This window comes from Arvicanthis niloticus, chromosome 20, assembly GCF_011762505.2.
Source record: "Arvicanthis niloticus isolate mArvNil1 chromosome 20, mArvNil1.pat.X, whole genome shotgun sequence".
NCBI classification, from domain to species: domain Eukaryota; kingdom Metazoa; phylum Chordata; class Mammalia; order Rodentia; family Muridae; genus Arvicanthis; species Arvicanthis niloticus.
The window spans coordinates 39,535,867-39,553,693 of record NC_047677.1 but is presented as its reverse complement, the minus strand read 5'-3'; the positions used below and the strand labels follow the sequence as shown (position 1 = coordinate 39,553,693).

At 49.2% G+C, this 17,827-nt stretch overlaps 1 protein-coding gene across 1 annotated transcript in view; it reads right to left on the bottom strand.

Moving 5' to 3' along the window:
* Positions 1-15,061, bottom strand: part of Bcr (BCR activator of RhoGEF and GTPase) — a 124,435-nt gene extending 109,374 nt beyond the window's left edge. Inside the window, exon 1 of the mRNA XM_034524076.2 lies at positions 13,634-15,061. Coding sequence (XP_034379967.1) covers positions 13,634-14,921 — 1,288 coding nt within the window. The 5' untranslated portion in view covers positions 14,922-15,061. The remainder of the gene's footprint in view (positions 1-13,633) is intronic.
* Between the last annotated feature and the right edge of the window lie 2,766 nt (positions 15,062-17,827).

Here is a 17,827-nt window from a genome sequence, read left to right as displayed (position 1 = left end):
AGGGAAGGCTGGGAGCTGCTGTTTAGGGACAGTAGTGTTCCAGTATGGGACTACACGAGAGTCCTGGAGATGGGTGGCGGTGACAGCCACAATCGTGTAAATGTCTTTATCTTGGCCGGTGTCTCCCCAAATCCCTAGTTAGGATCTTCATCCCCAAAGTGATAGATAGCATCAGGAGGTGAGGTCTTTGGGAGGTGATCAGAGGTAGGATTAGTATAGCTTTCTGTGTAAAGAGAGGCTTGAGAGATGCTGTTACTCTCTGTTCCCTGAGGTCACAAGGAGAAGACCACCCACCAGATATCAACCAGGCAGGCTTAAAAAGAATCTGTATTTGTTACTGCTGTATACGATGCTGGGGAAGGGTAGGCGCTATGACACACACGTGGAGGTCAGAGGTCAACTCTGCAGCATCAGCCCTCTCCTTCCACCTCTCCGTGGGTTCTACGGAGCAAATACAGGTCATCGGGATTGCGAAGCAAGCTTGTTATCATCCTCTGAGCCATCTCACCAGCCCCAAGCAAGGGTTCTTTACCGAGACCCTAACTGTGCTGGTCCCATGATCTGGAACCACCAGCCTAGAACTGAGAGAAACGAACATTCATTGTGTAGCTGTGTTACAAGTCACCCAATGCCATGGAAAGTGAGACTAGCTGCTGTCCTGTCAGATATTTTACTCCAGCTAAAGGGGATCAAGAGCAGAGCTTAGTTGGGGAGCATGGCTGTAGCTCTGAGTTCCATCGGGAGACACAGGAAGAGTGGAGGGTTGGGGAGGGAGATCGGCAGAACCCCACAGACTGGGTGGAAAGGAATTACCCAGAATCCACAGGTTCTACACGAGCCACTGAGGGCTCTTGAAGACACCCAGCTAAAGGCTGGTCCCCTTTCCTGAGGACCTAAACAAACTCAGGCTCTATGGGGTTTCCAGCAACCCCTGCCTCAGGGCTTTTTTCCAAAGCCACGAGGGAGAAGCACCTCCACCTTTCCTACCACAACTTCCACTCACAGTCCTCCTGGGACACTGACTGGGTCTCCCTGTGAGCCAATGTAAGCACCTCAAGGGCGCTACACAGCATAGCTGAGATCTGGAAAGAGCCTGACTACCTGTTTACAAAAATGGTCTCTGGAATCTTAATGGACTGCGTGAGAGAATGCAGTTCTGTCCATGTTAGAACATGACACACCTCAAACACGGAATCGTAAGTAGAAGAAAGCAGACAGACAAAGCAAAGCAACGGGTGGGATGATTCTGCTCACAGGCGTCCACAAAAAGCCAATCTACACAGACAGAAAGCTCTGAGACAGGTGTGGCGGCAAACATCCTGGAACCCGAGAGGCTACCAGACGCTGAGGTACACAGTGGAGTTCCAACTTAAGGTTTCCTTTTGAGGTAGTCAGTGCCCTCAGCTTAGACCATAGTTGTGACTATGACCCAAAAATCACTGAACTACATCCTTTCAATGAGTAAATTGTATCGCAATAAAGCTGCTGGGGGGTAGGGGGTGCGCACAGAACGACGACACATCCACAAGAGCAGAGCCATGACTACAGGGAACAAGGGAATGAAGACTCAGGGAAAGAAAAGCCAAACCCATGTTACTTAACTTTATCCCAAGGTAGCACCAAACAGGTATCCTGTAGGACCAAACAGGATGGATATCTAATTTTTTTCTTTCTTTTTTTTTAAAAGATGAATTTATTTATTTTATCCATATGAGTACACTATAGCTGCCTTCAGACACACTAAAAGAAGGCATTGGATGGTTGTGAGCCACAATGTAGTTGCTGGGAACTGAACTCAGGACCTCTGGAAGGGCAGTCAGTGCTCTTAACCACTGAGCCATCTCTCCAGCCTCAGGTTCTCTCATTCTTTAGGCTTCAAAACAGAAGGCTTCTTGAAGGGTAGGGAAACAAACAAACAAAGCCTTCAGATTTGCAGAAGGTCCAACTACCTCAGTCTCCTAAAAGGAGGGGCTAGAGGACGACCATGGTTGATGGCAACTGTACAGAGCTAGAAGCCAAAGATGCTCTGCTCCTCACAGGGGCTCAGCTGGCCCAAGTGCTCCCAAGGCCCTACATGAACATCTGTCTGGCTTCTGTAACACCACAGAGACTACAGAAAATCCAGGCTTTCCCTGACCGCCAGCTACCATTTACGGCAGTTTCCCATAAAGATCGTACCTGGCTATGCCAAAGCATTGGCAACCTAACTTCTCCGAGCCCCCTGGTTGCTTGCTAACAGAAGGTAGTCTACAGATATTACAGTAATGCCTTTCTCTCTAAAAGCCTCATAGTTGGGGTGGAAGATGATGGTTCAGCATGCAGAGGTACTTGTATGCAGATCCTGTTCTGGTCTGATTTCTGTTCCTGTGATGGGCACTGTGACCAGAAACAAAGACCACTTCACCTTATAGGTGACAGTCCTTTATCCACCACGGGACTCAAGGCAGGAGCTTGAAGCAGCAACCATAGAGGAGAGCTGCTCACAAGCTTGCTCTCCTGTTTGTGCAGCTGGCGTTCTGATGTGGCTCGGGCTCCCGTCTAGGGATGACAGTGCCCACGGTGTGCTGGACCCCTCTTACATCAAACAGCAATGAAGAAAACGCCTCAGATTGCCAATCTGATGGAGGCAGTTCTTCAGTGGCAGGATCTCTCTCTCCCCAGGCAACTCTAAGTTTGTGTCAAGTTTGACAGCTCAAGCTAATTATGACAACTGACCCACGTTTGATCCCTGGATCCCGTTCCTACAAGGTGGTGAAAGAGAATGACTGTATAGAGCTGTCTTCTAACACACACACGGACACGCATGCACATACTGCACACACATCTTTACACATATACACATGCATATATCATGCAAGCATACACCACAGACATATACACACATGCACACACATATACATGCATGCACACACATCACACACCATACACACATACACATGTACACACATACACACCTGTACACACTTAAATAAAATATTAATAAACAAATTTTAAAGCTCCATAATTATCTTTCTAAAGTGGCTCTAAGCTTTCCCTCCACGGACTGGCAGAAGTGGGCCCTGGTGGGGGGAGGGAGTGTCTTGCCTTTTTTTAAATCCCAAACCCTAGCTTACAAGGCCCCAGAAGTCACAAGGCCAAGTGGTTCAGGAACACAAGAAGGCTGAGCCTATCTAAGAGGACAAAAGCCACCCTGTCCCAGAAGGCTCGTTCTGTACTGGGCTCAGCTGATATTGGTAATGGGTCTTAGTCCTCTCGTCTGATATGTCTGAGGCCTGACCCCAAATGACATATTCAGCTTAGATTTAGGATTTACAGAGCAGGCAAAGCTCACTGGACTGGAAAGCAGGTTCCAATAGTAATATCATCTACTAGAGGGCTTATTTGAAGGCAACGAAAAATGACTTCTCACCATTTGGGACACTGGAATTCCACTGGCGATCATGTCTACTTAGGATCTACTGCATGCTTCAGGTAACAGCTTCCTGCTTTGCCTCCGTGTGGCAGAAGGAATATTGGGGCTCTCTGAGATCTCTTTGAAAAGGGTACTAATCTCATCCACAAGGGTTTCATCCTTCTCACCGAATGCCTTTTATCACCTGGGAATCAGAATGCACTAGGATGGGCCTCAGAGAAGGGGGGGGGGGGAGAGAAGGAATGGGAAGGGAAGAAATATCTTTCCTAGAAATCTGTAAAATAAGAGAAGAGAAATGACCGTCTCTAAGTGGCTGTTGCTTTTAAATCTTCCTGAAAGCTGGGACCAGATTGTTTCCATGGTAGCAACAGGTTTACACCAACCACTGTTTTCCTACCAGATTAAAAAGACTTATGGGAGTTGGGGGTCGGGGTGGGGGAGGTGCTATCTCTGGACAGACAACTAACTGATGGAGATGCTTGACACCGTAGGTAGGAGTCACCCTGTGTCATGTGACTAACAGTACCACTTAGGTCCTTCACGAATGCCTGGATCTTAACCAGGCTATATTCTAGGCGTCTCTGTATGTCTCACTCACCCTCAGACCCAACCAGTGCACAGCACATAATTATGCTAATGATCTGGCTCCAGCCACTTCACAAGGATGTTTCAAGGACCCATGAAACAGTCTCCAAAGAAATCATATTTACTATGCCAAAAGCATCTATGTCTTCCAGCTCCAGCAGAGGCAGGCACCTTTATGCACTGGCTAGCTACTCTTCCCTTGGGTACCATAAACCCCCAGGTCACAACAGCAAGAGTCAGAATCTGAGACTTGAGGTTAGCAGGACCCAGAGTGTTGTTCTCTGTAGTTAAACAGGCAGGAGCACAATGGTCAGCAGAGAAGAAATGTCTCCAAAGCTATACAGTTTCATTCCTAAAGGAACCTGCATCATTGGACCCCAGAAAATCGACTGCTATTTATTAGATGGGATTAAGTGGGTTTGGCCAGAACACATAAGGGTCTAAGCAAATCAAGACCTTAAAGATGGAGCCTCATGGCTGGAGAGATGGCTCAGGGGTTAAGGGCACTTACTGTTCTCCTAGAGAACTCAGGTTCAATTCCCAACACACACATGGTAGCTCACAGTAATTTGCAATCCAGTTATAGGGGAGCAGAGAGGACTTCTGGCCTCTGCAGGCACCAGGCACGTAAGTGGTACACACACACACACACACACACACACACACACACACACACGTCAAAACACTCTTACATTTAAATTTTAATTTAAAAAAAGATGGAATCTCATTTTGGTTTTGTCGTGCTCATGGGGCCTGAGACACAGAAAGGCCAACCTAGGCTCTGAAACTTCTCCATTGTACCAACTCTCCTTGAGGATCCAGAGTATGACAGAAAATTCTACAGGACAGAGAAGTAGGCCATGTTCTGCCTTTGTCTTAAGGCTCCTGTCTCCCTCAAGAAGGAAGCCAGTCAGACTCAGGATGAATAGGAAATAGCGGCTAACATACAGTTAAAAAAATACACAGAGAAAAAAAAAATGCTTTGCTATTACAAAAGGTTTGTTCTCTTGTTGGTTGGTTTTAAAAGGATAAGCCCATGAAGGTAAAAAGTCTTTTAGCAAATTCATGACGAAAAGCGAGAGAATTTCTCAGAGGACACGGCCAAGTATGTACCTGATGTCCAATAAATACCCTTGAGGTACTGAATAGGAGACTGGCTGCTTTGGAAGAAGTATGAATCAGGATAAACAGGGAGACATGGAAATGATAATTTTAGGGGGCCGGGGAGATGGCTCAGTCAGTTAAATACTTGCTGAGCGATAGTTAGGACTTCGGCTCATTCCCCAGCACCCACATCAGAGAGTCAGTTTGGTGACACCTGCTTGCAAACCCAGTGCTAGAGAGGTAGAGGCAGGAGGCTCGGTGAGGCTCACTGGGTCCTCAGACGTGTGAAAGGTTATGATAGAGTTACTGTAACTAATAATAAATCAGTACATAGAAAAGCACTGGCCAGCTTAGGTTACATAGTAAGAGTCTGTCTCAAAATAAATAAATAAATAAACAAACAAACAAAAAGACAGAAGGAGAAGGAAGAAGGAAAAAAAACTATAGACCAATGGACAGGATTTCAGCAGTGACTGGTCTGGTCAACACTTACTAAGTGAACAGGGATATGGTGGCTCACGAGGCATTAGTTTGTGGCTCTCCTGGTGCCTGGGCTTAGCAATGACTCGATGACTCGTACCACCCACGGGCTAATACTACACAAAGCATTCTCTCTCTCTCTCTCTCTCTCTCTCTCTCTCTCTCTCTCTCTCTCTCTTTTTCTCTCTCTTCTGACAGGCTTATCTCAAACTTTCTAGATAGTCAAGGATGATCTTGAATTCTTTACCACCCACCTCCACTTCCTAAGTGCTGACATCACCAGCAAGGCAAGCCTTGTTTATGTGATACTGGAGACTGAACCCCAGGCCTCCCGCATGCTAGGCAAGCACTGTACGAACCCGAACCGAGCTAATCCCCAGGCCTGCAAACATTTTTACTCAACTTCATCCTACAACTTAGCTATTGGAAACCAGTCTGAAGACCATTTCTCTTTGCCATGACAATTTTTTTCCTCTGCAGACTCCAACACCATGCATGCATGCACCTCACAAATTCCGTATGAAGTCCTGGCTCTCAGTTCCTTACACTGTGACTTTTAAGAAATTAGTAAATCAGTTCTTCTCCAGGATCTAGCCCCCGCCCTTCAACAAGGAAAGTTCATTTTTGAACTTTAGAGCTAGGCAGACACCATTACAGACAACCGTTACCAATCAAAATACCGACTTGTGGGGCTCAGTCTCGACCGATACACCTGCAACGTAACTCCTACATCTGAGGTTAAGGGAACGTTGGCGGAAGAAAAAGTGGACAGAGTCTAAGAGCCACAAGATTAAGGGGTTTGCTGTGAGGCTGTTTCCTAGAAACGCATAAAGTCTCACCAACAGGGCTACTTAAACACTGAACAGGGCCAACAACCATAAACACGCTAATGGTGGAGATTTCGGGAGATCAGAGGATTCACCTCCAGACAAAGAACCACAGACAAACAAGGAATGCTAAGATCAAGACAAATAGTCTTCCCCAAGGAAGAGCCCACCAATCGATTATCCAATACCAAATAGTCATCCCTGAAAACGCACACAAGTAACATTATACACAGGTTATATGTATTCAGGAATACACACACATACACAAACACACACACACACACAAATTAAAGAAAAAACGACTATGAGTTAGGAAGCCTGAAGGGAAGGGAACCTATAATCCCAGCACTTGGTAGGGAGAGGCAGGCGGATTTCTGAGTTCAAGGCAAGCCTGGTCTACAGAGTGAGTTCCAGGACAGCCAGGGCTACACAGAGAAACCCTGTCTCGAAAAACAAAACAAACAAACAAACAAAATAACCTGAAGGGAAGGAAAGGGGAGAAAATGATGTCATAATCTCTAAAACTTAAAAAAAAATTAGTAAACTACGGGGTCATTTCAGTGGTCTTAATCCCAACTGGCCAATGTCTTTCGTAGAAAAAGAAATTGGGACATCCAGAGTTGCCAGGAAGTACTGTGAGAAAGGCATTTAACAGGTGGCGACTACACATCACACCAAAAAAATGGGCCTCACAGAGACTTCTCTCTGTGCCTTCTTCATGTCAGCTTCCAGCAGGGTTGAGAAAACATATTTCTGATGGTTTTGTCTACCCCAGTCTTAGGTGTTTTGTTACATAATGGTGATGGCTAAGACACTGGGCCACTTCAGTTCTGTGGGTGGGAAAGCTGAGGAAAGAGGAAATTCCCATCATCAACAGGTGTGTTTTCTTTAGGACACACACCTGCTAAGGTCCTGCGGCAAGGTCCGGAGGCTAGGGGGTTAAAGGTGAGACTGCTGCCCCAGGGGTTTTAAAGCCACACTTAAATTAAGCACACTAGTCACTGGACAAATAGTATAGGATTCCATTTACATAAGATACCTAGGATAAGCCAATCCCCAGGGACTAAAGGTGGAATCCTGGCTTCCAGGGACTGGAGGTAAGGTGGAGAATAAGGAGTTATTTAAATGGATACAGTTTCTGTTTCGAAAATGAAACAGTTGAAAAGCTAGGACCAGGGCTGGAGAGATGGCTCAGCGGTTAAGAGCACTTACTGCTCTTCCAGAGGTCCTGAGTTCAATTCCCAGCAACCACATGGTGGCTCGCAACCATTTATAGTAGGATCCGATACACTCTTCTGGTGTGTCTGAAGACAGCCACAGTATACTCACATATATAGAAATAAATAAATGGAGGTCTGGCTCAGGGTTAATGCCTGTGCTTAGCATAGCCCTGGATCAGTCCCAGATGCCAATATGAGATTTGAGCACTGGTGATGGTCGTACAACAGGCCACAGGACAGAGTAGGGACCCGCTCAGTGACAGATTTATTACCTAATACACACAATGTCCTGGGTTTGATTTCTGACTTCTCTTTAAAGATTGAAATCGCGCATTTTGTCATGTGTATTTTACACTAAAAATAATAAGCACGTTGGAATAACATATTCCAACTAAAATTACATTTCTCAAAGGAAAAACACACCTCCTTGAAGCCACTGTGTTTCAGCCAGGATGAAAACTCCCAGGGGCTTTATAATTAGTACGCTATTCATTCCAAGCCTTCAGACAAAAACCACCAGCCTTAGTCAAAACTTGGACCTGCTACTTAACAACCTGAGAACACTTCCCAGATACCTATCAGTTCACGCTGGACACAGCCCTTGCAACCCACAGGAGGAAGTTGCAGCCTGGGCCTCCCAACATGCTTGATCCTTTCCCAAGTGGGTTCAACAGATACCTGGCTACCTGGACTCCGTGTTCCAGTGGAGGTAACAGACACACACAGACACACAGAAACACACACACACACACAGATGCACACACAAACACCTCTTCCTAGCCACAGGACTCTCAACCAATGAGAAGACACGACTTCTAAAGCCAAAAGCAACAGATTAATCAAAAGAGAATCACAGGGTAGGCTTACTCCCCTGGCCCACGCAACTCAGCAGCCCACTCTGCTTCTTCAATGCACGCAACTCAGCAGCCCACTCTGCTTCTTCAATGCAAAGTCTCAGAATCCTTCACTGCCTCCCCAAACACCTCAGCCTGCCAGAGCCAAGAGAATGTGTATACAAAGTTGCATAGACTGTTTACCTGTTGGCTCACCCAGGCTACCTTTGCTCAGCCGGAAGCCTGCACTCAATTGAGAGGCAGCCGTGAGCTCCAGTCTAAACAGGGCATGAGTGAGCCAACTAAGGGCCTGTATGAACACCTATGTTCCAGTTACTCACTCGAACCTGTTTGTTATGTTCTAGTCAACCACTCCGGAGAACACACCGAGAGTTGGGGCTAGAAGCAGCTTGGCAGGAGAGCACTGGCTCAGCACCAAAAGCCCTGGGCTGGAACCCCAGAAGAAACAAAACAAAAACCCCAAAGGGCACATCTATAACAGGTTATGGGGAACAAGGCTGGCAGAGATTTGAATTACATATCCCCCAGATCTAAAGAAGGGAAAGGTCTTGCATACATCAATAGTACCAGATACTTGCAATATGACTGCTTGAGCTCAGGAGTTCAGGGCCAGCCTAGGCAACCTGCTAAGTCAAATACATACATACATACATACATACATACATGTGTATATATATGTATGTATATATATGTATATATACACACACATACATATGATATGTGTGTATATATATATGTCATATGCATATATGATAAACAATAGACACTGAATGAATGAATGAATCAGGAGTTTAAGGCCAGCCTAGGCACCATGGTAAGACCTTAAATCAAATATAAAAATAAATGATAAATGGATAGATAATAGACAGACAGACAGACAGACAGACAGACCGACAAACAACTTGAATCTATGCTATAAGGTGGGTAAACACCAAGAACATTACACTTAAGAAAAGTAAGTCAATCATGAAAAGACAGTGTGTGATCGTCCCAATGCGAGTCACCTAGAACCTTCAAAGTCATAGAAACAGAAAGGAAGGTGGGGTTGTCACACACTGGGACACACTGTGCTGTCAACAAGGACAGCATTTCTGTGATAGTGACAGCGTCCAATATGAATGTACTCAGTGTCACAGAACTACATGCTTAAAAATGGTCAGAACACATTAAGGAAGTATTATATTTTGTGTTTATAATGACCTTAAAAACCTTTTTTTCTGGTGATACAAACCTTAATCCAGCACCTGGGAGGCAAAACCAGGCAGATCTCTTGAGTTGGAAGCCAGCCTGGTCTTAACTGTATGTATCCAGCCAGGGCGACACAGTAAGACCAGGACTCAAACTAACAAAGACTCCTGCTCTGGGCACATGCTTTCCCTTGGCTCACCAACCCACCTCCATTCTTGGCATTGCTTTCCTTTGATAAATCTATTTCTTAAAATAAAATAAAATAAAATAAAAAGGTTTAAAAGAATTTGAGATAAGCTCTTTCTTATGTAACTCAGGTTGGCCACAAACGTACAATCCCTACTCAGCTCCCCTAAATTAAATGATAAATTTTCTATTTTTTGTATTTGTTGTTGTTGTTTAAAAACAAATCTATAATCCTATCCCTTGAAAGGTAGAGGGAGGGGGACCAGGAGTTCAAAGCCAACATGGGCCATACAGTAAGTCCCTGTCTCAAAACTCTCCCTTCCCAAAACCACACAAACTCCAGAGTCAGGGAAGGTGGACTTGAGACCCCCATTTAGTAGACAAATAGTTCTTCGCATCTTTGGCAGCTGGACACACCAAGTAAGCTTGGAGCATCCCCGATCTTACTCCCCTTTACACATGCATCCCCTCTTCTCTCAATGGCTAAGTTTCCAGATGGCAAAGGTCATTTCTCCTTCTCTGTGGCCTACACAGGAGGGAGGGAAAGGTTAGGATTTTCAGGAGGAAGAATTGAGCACCAGGAAGAGGCGGAGCCTAGCACCAAGAGCCACAGGAAGAGGCGGAGCCTAGCGCCACAAGCCTGGAGCTGTGTGTTCACACACCCCAGGAGTTCTGCTTTGCTACTTCTTGGTTGCATGCTTTTCTATAGATGGGACAGCCCACCACAAGCTGATGAAAGAGCTCAGGAGGGATCTTGCATGAAGCACCTTGTCGTGGTGCCCAGCACAGAGCATTTTGTGATGTTTCCAGTTCCTTCCCTTGACGTCCCTCACAACCCATCTCCAGGGAGTGAAAAGTTACGAGTCAGGTCAGTGTGCCTGCCACGACACAACGCTAGGGTGACCTCCACTCCCATATATACACACACGCTGTGCGTATACATTTTTTCCTTACTGCTCCTTTTAGGTCAGTAGGCCCACAGCTGTCTAATGAACATCAGTATGCAACCCCAACAGAGACGGATGGCTGAGCGGCGGCAGGGACCCTTGCCCCTCCCTTACAAGACAGAGAATGTTCAGCACAGTTTCAATGTTCTTTGGGCTACAACACCTGGGCCCGTTAAGCCCCAAAAGAACTAAACATACAGTGCACAACACTGAGAGAACCCTAATATAAAGCACACACTATGGGTGGTGATGATGTGTCCATGGTGGTTTATGAAAGGTACCCTTTTAGTGAAGGATGCTAATAACAGAGGAGGTGGCTTGGAAGCACAAGGAGAGATGGGTAATCGCTCTCATTCCCAGTCCATTTTTGTTGTAAACCTCGGAATGTGCTGAAAAGTTTTACTATTAAAAAATGGTCTGAGATATAATGGCTCAGCCGTTAAGAGCACTGGCTGCTCGTGCAGAGGACCGGGGTTCAATTCCCAGCACTACGCCTCGCCTCAGCTCTTAACTCTTAGACTACGCTGTTCAGTCTCCATTGTTAAAAACTGTCTGAGGACACTTTCCATGCAGGCTTTCAATATCAGCACTTGGGAGGAAACATATGGATCTTCGTGAGAGGCTAGCCTGGCCTAAGAAGCTAATTCCAGGGAAGCCAAGGCAACACAGGAAGAGTTTGCTTGCCCCCCAAACACATCCCGCTCCCTCCTCAAAAAAAAAAAAAAAAAAACAAAAAAAAAAAAAAAACAAAAAAAAAAAAACAAAGAGGGAAAGCGAGGGAGAGAGAAATCTGAGGGAGACAGGTGTGGCAGTGCATGTCTGTAACCCCAGCACTTGGGAAGCAGTGGCTCACCGCAAACTGGAGACCAGCACTGCTCCATGTGACAAATATTAAGCTAGCCAGAGCTTCACAGGAAGGCCCTATCTCGAAAAAGCACAAAAGAATGTTTAAGGGAGAAATAGAAGAGAGAATGTGGGGCTTCAGGATAGTCAGAGAGAACCAGAAAGTTCTAAAATGGGAAATTACCTTCTAAGCTCATTTGCTGAGAAGCTAACCTATATTCCTCTGAGGACACACCTCTTTCTCATCCTTGCTTTTACCTACTCTGACTTGCAGTACGTTTATGTGGACAGCAGCATGGCCATTTCTCCGGTAGGTATAGGAAAGGCTAGGCTCCACTTTCTGGAAACTCAGAACTCCCTACCAGCAAGAGAATAATCGGACTGTAGGTCTCCGTGGAAGCCTCTCTCGTTCTTTATGAATAAATGTCCCCAGTCGCCATAGCACCAAAAGCCAGCTGCTCAAATGAGTTCACCTCGCAAACAGCTGGCTGGACATGGCTGGTGACCGGTAACCATCGGGCAGACCTCCAGACCTGAGAGGAGCTGGTTCATGTGCCCTCCAAAGCATATACCTGACTCCCACAGCTTCTCATCCCTCCTCCAGACACAAGGAAAGCAACTGGACCAGGGTACAGGCAGGTAGGTCCAGCTATACACTGCATCAACCTAGACGGAAGACCAGTGACTGGAGGTTGATGAACATGACAGGGTGCTGGGCATAGAAAGGCAGCTTAATAGAGCCAAAAATAACCTTGGTTTTTTTTGTTTTTTTTTTTTTTCAAGAGGATTCTGACAAATGAAGCATGTGCAACTCCATCAGCAAGAGGAGGAAAAAAAAAAAAAAAAAACAGCAAAGCAAAAGATCAGATCAGCTCAACAGAGGCAAAGACTCTAAGAGATTCCTGACAGCTATACACCCCCAAATCCTATGCCTGCCCAGCACTCTTCCTACCTTACTCTGACTGAAAATTCGGCCTGGATCTTGAAACCATGACCTAGACCTATTGCCACACATATCCAATGGTGCCTGTGTGCAGCAAAGAAGTTATTATCTTAGCATCTCGAAACCATAACCTTAGTCCCATGACCCCACACATCCAACGGTGCCTGGGTACAGCCAAGAAGTTATTGTTTATCTTAGCGCTAGAGTCAAACCATGGACTAGGAGCCTCAAACAAGAACCTGTTGAGTGCTCACCCTGGAGAAAATGAGGCGGCAAGAGCCCGCGCTGGAGGACCGGGAAAGAAGGTGGGGTCTGGAGAAGTAACTCAGTGGTGTAGGCATGCCTTGAACTTGCACAGCACTGGGTTGGAGCCCCAAGCACCACAAGAAAAAGAAAGACACACGGACAAAACTCAGTGGCCGTTGATGGAGTCGTCTAGGCGTGAGTAATGACGAGTGCAACCTATCCAAGCCAACTAGATCAGGATGGAGTGGGATTACCCCCACGTAAAATCGTCAACCTCTTGATTTTCAGTGGCCCGGTGAGTCAGAACTCAGCTTCTGACTCCTCTCTTCACCCGTTCTCACAAGTGAATCTGACACATCTAAGACCTCGAGGCAGCTTGCACATCTTGGATTCCCCTAACGGCGTCATATTACCACTCCAAGACCAGAACAACCAGGTGGCAGGTTACGGGGAACCAGCACAGATCACGCCCCACTCAAAGGAGCTAATCCGGGTGGCAGGGATGACCGACTTTGTTGTTCAGCATGGGGAGAGCACATGGCCATCTCTCTCCCAATACTTGCGCAAACCCACCTGCTCTGGATCTAGAACCAAGAGAGCTTGTCACCAGTCATTCCCTTCTAGGCCCCCACCCCCATCCATTGGCCTTCAGGAAGAAGGGGGTGGAGTCAGTCCAGGCGCTGGGCCAAAGAGACACAAAAGCACTTGAAAATCACTCCAAAAAGTACCCATTTCTCCCATGCCAATCTACTTCAAGAGTCCAGCACAGGTCCAAGTATGCCCACACAAGGCACTCACCTGCTTCCCCCTGAAAGGTGCTGTCCCCATCACTGGGCCAGATCTGCCCGGTCTTGCGGACACCCACGATGGTAGCCTCAGACACCACAACCTGGCACTGCCGGTGCCGCTTCTGGCACTGTGGAGTTGGGGGGCTGCTGCTGTCAAAAGACTGCTGCGAATTCTGCGAGGGTGAGCGGCTCTTGTCCCGGAACATACGGTAGGTGGTGGGGCTTGGTGACACGCGGCTGGACTGGCCAGAGGAAAAGTCCTCCTCGCTGGAGGTGAGGTTCTCATTGGAGCTGCAGTCTGGGGTGTAGCCACCTCCGCTGTCCTCAAAACTCCGGGGCGAGTAGGACCTGCGGGGCCAGGTGAGGCGCTTCTCCTGCTCCGACGTGCTCTGGCTTCGCAGGAGGGGGCTCTTGCCTTCCCCTTCCACCATCATACCTCCGACGTAGATGCTCTGGTAGGGTTGGTACTCCAGGGGCGGCCAAGGGGGCCTGTTGCCGCCATTGGCATTGATTAGGTTGTCCTTCAGAAAGCGGGGATTCAACTCTGCGTCCTCATAGTCCCCGTCGAGGCCGCAGCCACTCTCCGAGGAGCGCCCACGGTAATGGGGTCTGGGTGCTTCCCCCAGGCCCTGCCCCGCGTTCTGCTGGGACTTCTTGCGCTCCATTTGCATGGCCTGACTTCCCAGGGAACTGATTCGGTCGGACACCTCTTTGTCGTTGACCTTCACCAGGCCGCGCTCGTGGTGGAACTCGACGTTCACGTAGAAGGGCTTCTCAGCGTCGGCAGAGGCAGGCTGGGCAGGTCCCTTACGGATCTTCTCGAAGTTGGATCTGAGCGCCGCCACACTGGTGGGGGGCCCTCGGTCGTCCCGGTCCGCCGGCGCAGAAGCCGCTGGCCTGCTGCGGGCGGACGCCGGCCGTCCCTTACTCGGTGACCCCTCTCCGTCCGGCCGCGCCTCGGACTCCTCGACGGGCGCCGGGTCTGCGCCGTCGGCGGGCGAGGGCGGCGGGCGCGGGGCGGACGCTCGGGGCTCGGCGGCGCCGTCCGGGGGCTGCGCGGCGCGGCGGAAACCCCAGCGTTGCCGATCGTAGCTCTTCTTCTCCTTGGCCAGCAGCGTCTGCAGGTAGATCATGCGGAAGCGCTCCTGGTTCACCTCCTGCTCCAGGCGCCTAATGGAGGCCTTGCAGCGCTCCAGCTCCTGCTCGATGTCACCCACCGAGCGCAGCTCCATGCGCGGCGGCTCCGAGTCCGGGAACTGCGCCCTCCACGCCTCGGCGAAGCCCACCGAGTCCACCATGGCGCGGCCGGCTCACCTGCGCTGCGGAGCTGCGCGCCCGGAGCCCGGCTCAGCGGCGGCGGCGCGGCGTTCTCACCCGCCCCGGCCCGGGGAGCCCGGTGGCTCCCATGGCCCCGCGGCTGCGGCGACGAACAATGCCCGCCCCCCGGGGCCGCAGGTGAGGCGGGAGGCTCGGCCGCGGCGGCGGCAGCGGCGGCGGCGGCAGGGGGGGGCGCGCGCGGGCGGGGGAAGGGCGCGGGGTTGCGCACGCCGCTATTGTGTGCGGGGCTCCGCGGCGCGCGCGGCGGCGGGAGCCGTCTTCCGCAGAGCGGGTCCGCCGCGGGCCCACGGCCGCAGCCCCGCGGGCTCCTCGCCTCCGATGCCCACGCCGCCCCGCACCTTTCCCGGCAGGCGCTCCGCTCGGCACGGCCAGCTCTCGCCGCACTCCCGCCCCGGCCCGCACTCAACGCTGCAGGAAGGGGAGGACCGGGGGGCGGTGGCCGCGGAGCGGCTGACGGGGCTGGGCGCGCCTCTTAAAGGGGCCGCGCCGCGGGAAGAGCATTGGGTCCTTGAGTCCGACCGGGGGATGGCTCCTAACTGGTCTGATCGCCTTCTGGACAGACACAGAGGCGCCCCAGACCGGGTAATTCCGAGCGAGGCTCTGGCTAGTTCTTCATGCCTCGAACAGAAATGCCTGCTTCCTCTTTTCTGCACCCGCCAACCTCGGGGCTGACCGCACCAGGGAACACCCAGCAGGGCCCAAACTATTAGGAAATCAACCAGGGCAGGTCACCGGTACATGCCAACAGTTTGTGTGCCAGTCAGCGAGCCTCTGGTGCTGGAGATCTGAGGTGGGTGATGAAGCTTAGCAATGGCCACTCAGTTGTCACCGGACTCCTTACACTGAGTGATAACTTAGGAATTTCTCCCCCTCCGCTCTTTCAACGTTATCTCCCTTCCTGAATAATGACTTTTGACCTCCGGAGGCCAGTGTAGCGTCTTGGGGTCTCTTTCTTTCTGTGAAGGGATCACACACCTCCTTCATAGCCCCAGAGCTGGGTGGAAGACAGGAAATCTTTAATGGTTCCCAACGAAGCTTAGGGATCTGAGGCACTTAGCAGAGAAGCTCTCTAGAAGCATTAACTCTCCTGAATACAAAATGAAACCCAGGCCAGCCTGCTGGGTGAGGTGAAAGACAACAGGATTTGGCAGCTGAAGAACAGCTTGAGTTTTGACCACGTCTCCCAGCTCCGTGCCTCAGTTTCCCCGAGCTCTGAGATAAAACCAGAACACCTGCTTCCACGGAGCTGTTATTTCCTTGGTTGTAAACTGTTAATCATGCTCTTCTAGAGAAATAGAACCCAGAACCCGCAACCAGATTAGCAGGGGCTCCCTGACTTAGACCGGGATTCTCTTTCCCTCCCTGGAACTCGCTGTCATCTGTAGCCTGTTGTCTGCTCCTAGTATAGTTCAGTTTGTAGGGCTGCAGCAAGCCTTTGGAGCCCCCGCTCAGGAACTCTGAACGCTGTGCGGCTCGCTGCTGCCCTCTGTAGACCTCTGTAATCTCTTGTTCCCTCCTTCCCCCGCCTACCTCACCAGTCTCTTGCCCAGCAGGCAGTAAACAACCCAATTGCTGAGAAGAAATAGTTTTGCTGGTGACCTGACTTTTTGGGCTAGTGAAACAAAACAAAACAAAACAAAACGAGCTTGCATCCCGGAAACACAATAGTGAACGACGTTTACTATTTATGTAGTTATCGGTAGACTCACCTTAAAATGAGCGTTAAAAAGTCTGATCCTCTCTGGGAGGGGCGTGACTCAATGGTAGAGGTCTTATTTGATAAGGCAAGTCCATGGATTGATCCCTATCTGTACAAAAAACAAAAGGAGGGGGGAGGGGGGGGAGAGAGAGACACAGAGACACAGAGACAGACCAGGAGAGACGACAGGGAGGAGAAAGATAGAGGGAGGGAGGGAGGGAGGGAGGGGGGAGAAAGAGAGAGAGAGAGAGAGAGAGAGAGAGAGAGAGAGAGAGAGAGAGAGAGAGAGAGAGAGAGAGAGAGGAAAAAAACCCATGATCTCACAGGGTCACAATCAATACTAGCTGCCGCCCATAATGATCTGATTGACTCATTCAATAATTGAGCCAGGCAGGCAAAATGAGAAGATCTCAGGCCTCTGGAACCCTCTTTTCCTGGCCATCTGAAAAAAAAAAAAAAAAAAAAAAGCCAGAGAGAGAATCTTCCAAAGACTAAATTCTTTTCTTTTTCCCTTGTTTACTGGGTCCTTAAGTTCACAGTGGGCTTGGTAGGGCCGGCCCATAGAATCATTAATGTGTGGAACACCAAGGGGGCCTTTGGTGGGGGGGTGACGTCATCCATCCATATGGTAACTTTCTGGTTCGAAAATCCCAACTCAGCTCTGCTTTGAATGTTTGTGTAGGGTTTTTGGTGTGCGGGGTGCTGGGAGTTGGGACTCGGGACCTTGTAGCATGCTAGACATCCTGCTTTCCCCATTGAGCCACACTCCCTCTCCCCCTACTGTAAATATTTTCTATTCACTCATCCATTCGTTTATTTTGAGACGAGGCCCCATACTTCTTGGACTCAAGTGATCCACTTCTTGCTGTAGCCTCCTGAGCAGCTGGGGCTATGTTTATGCGGCAGCATGCTAGCTTTTAATGTTTTATAAATAAATAAATTTGCTTTTAAGAACTCAGAAGCTTGGCTGGGCGGTGGTGGCGCACGCCTTTAATCCCAGCACTTGGGAGTCAGAGGCAGGTGGATTTCTGAGTTCGAGACCAGCCTGGTCTACAGAGTGAGTTCCAGGACAGCCAGGGCTACACAGAGAAACCCTGTCTCAAAAACAAACAAACAAACAAACAAACAAACAACACAACTCAGAAGTTTCCCGTTGGGTTTCGCAGG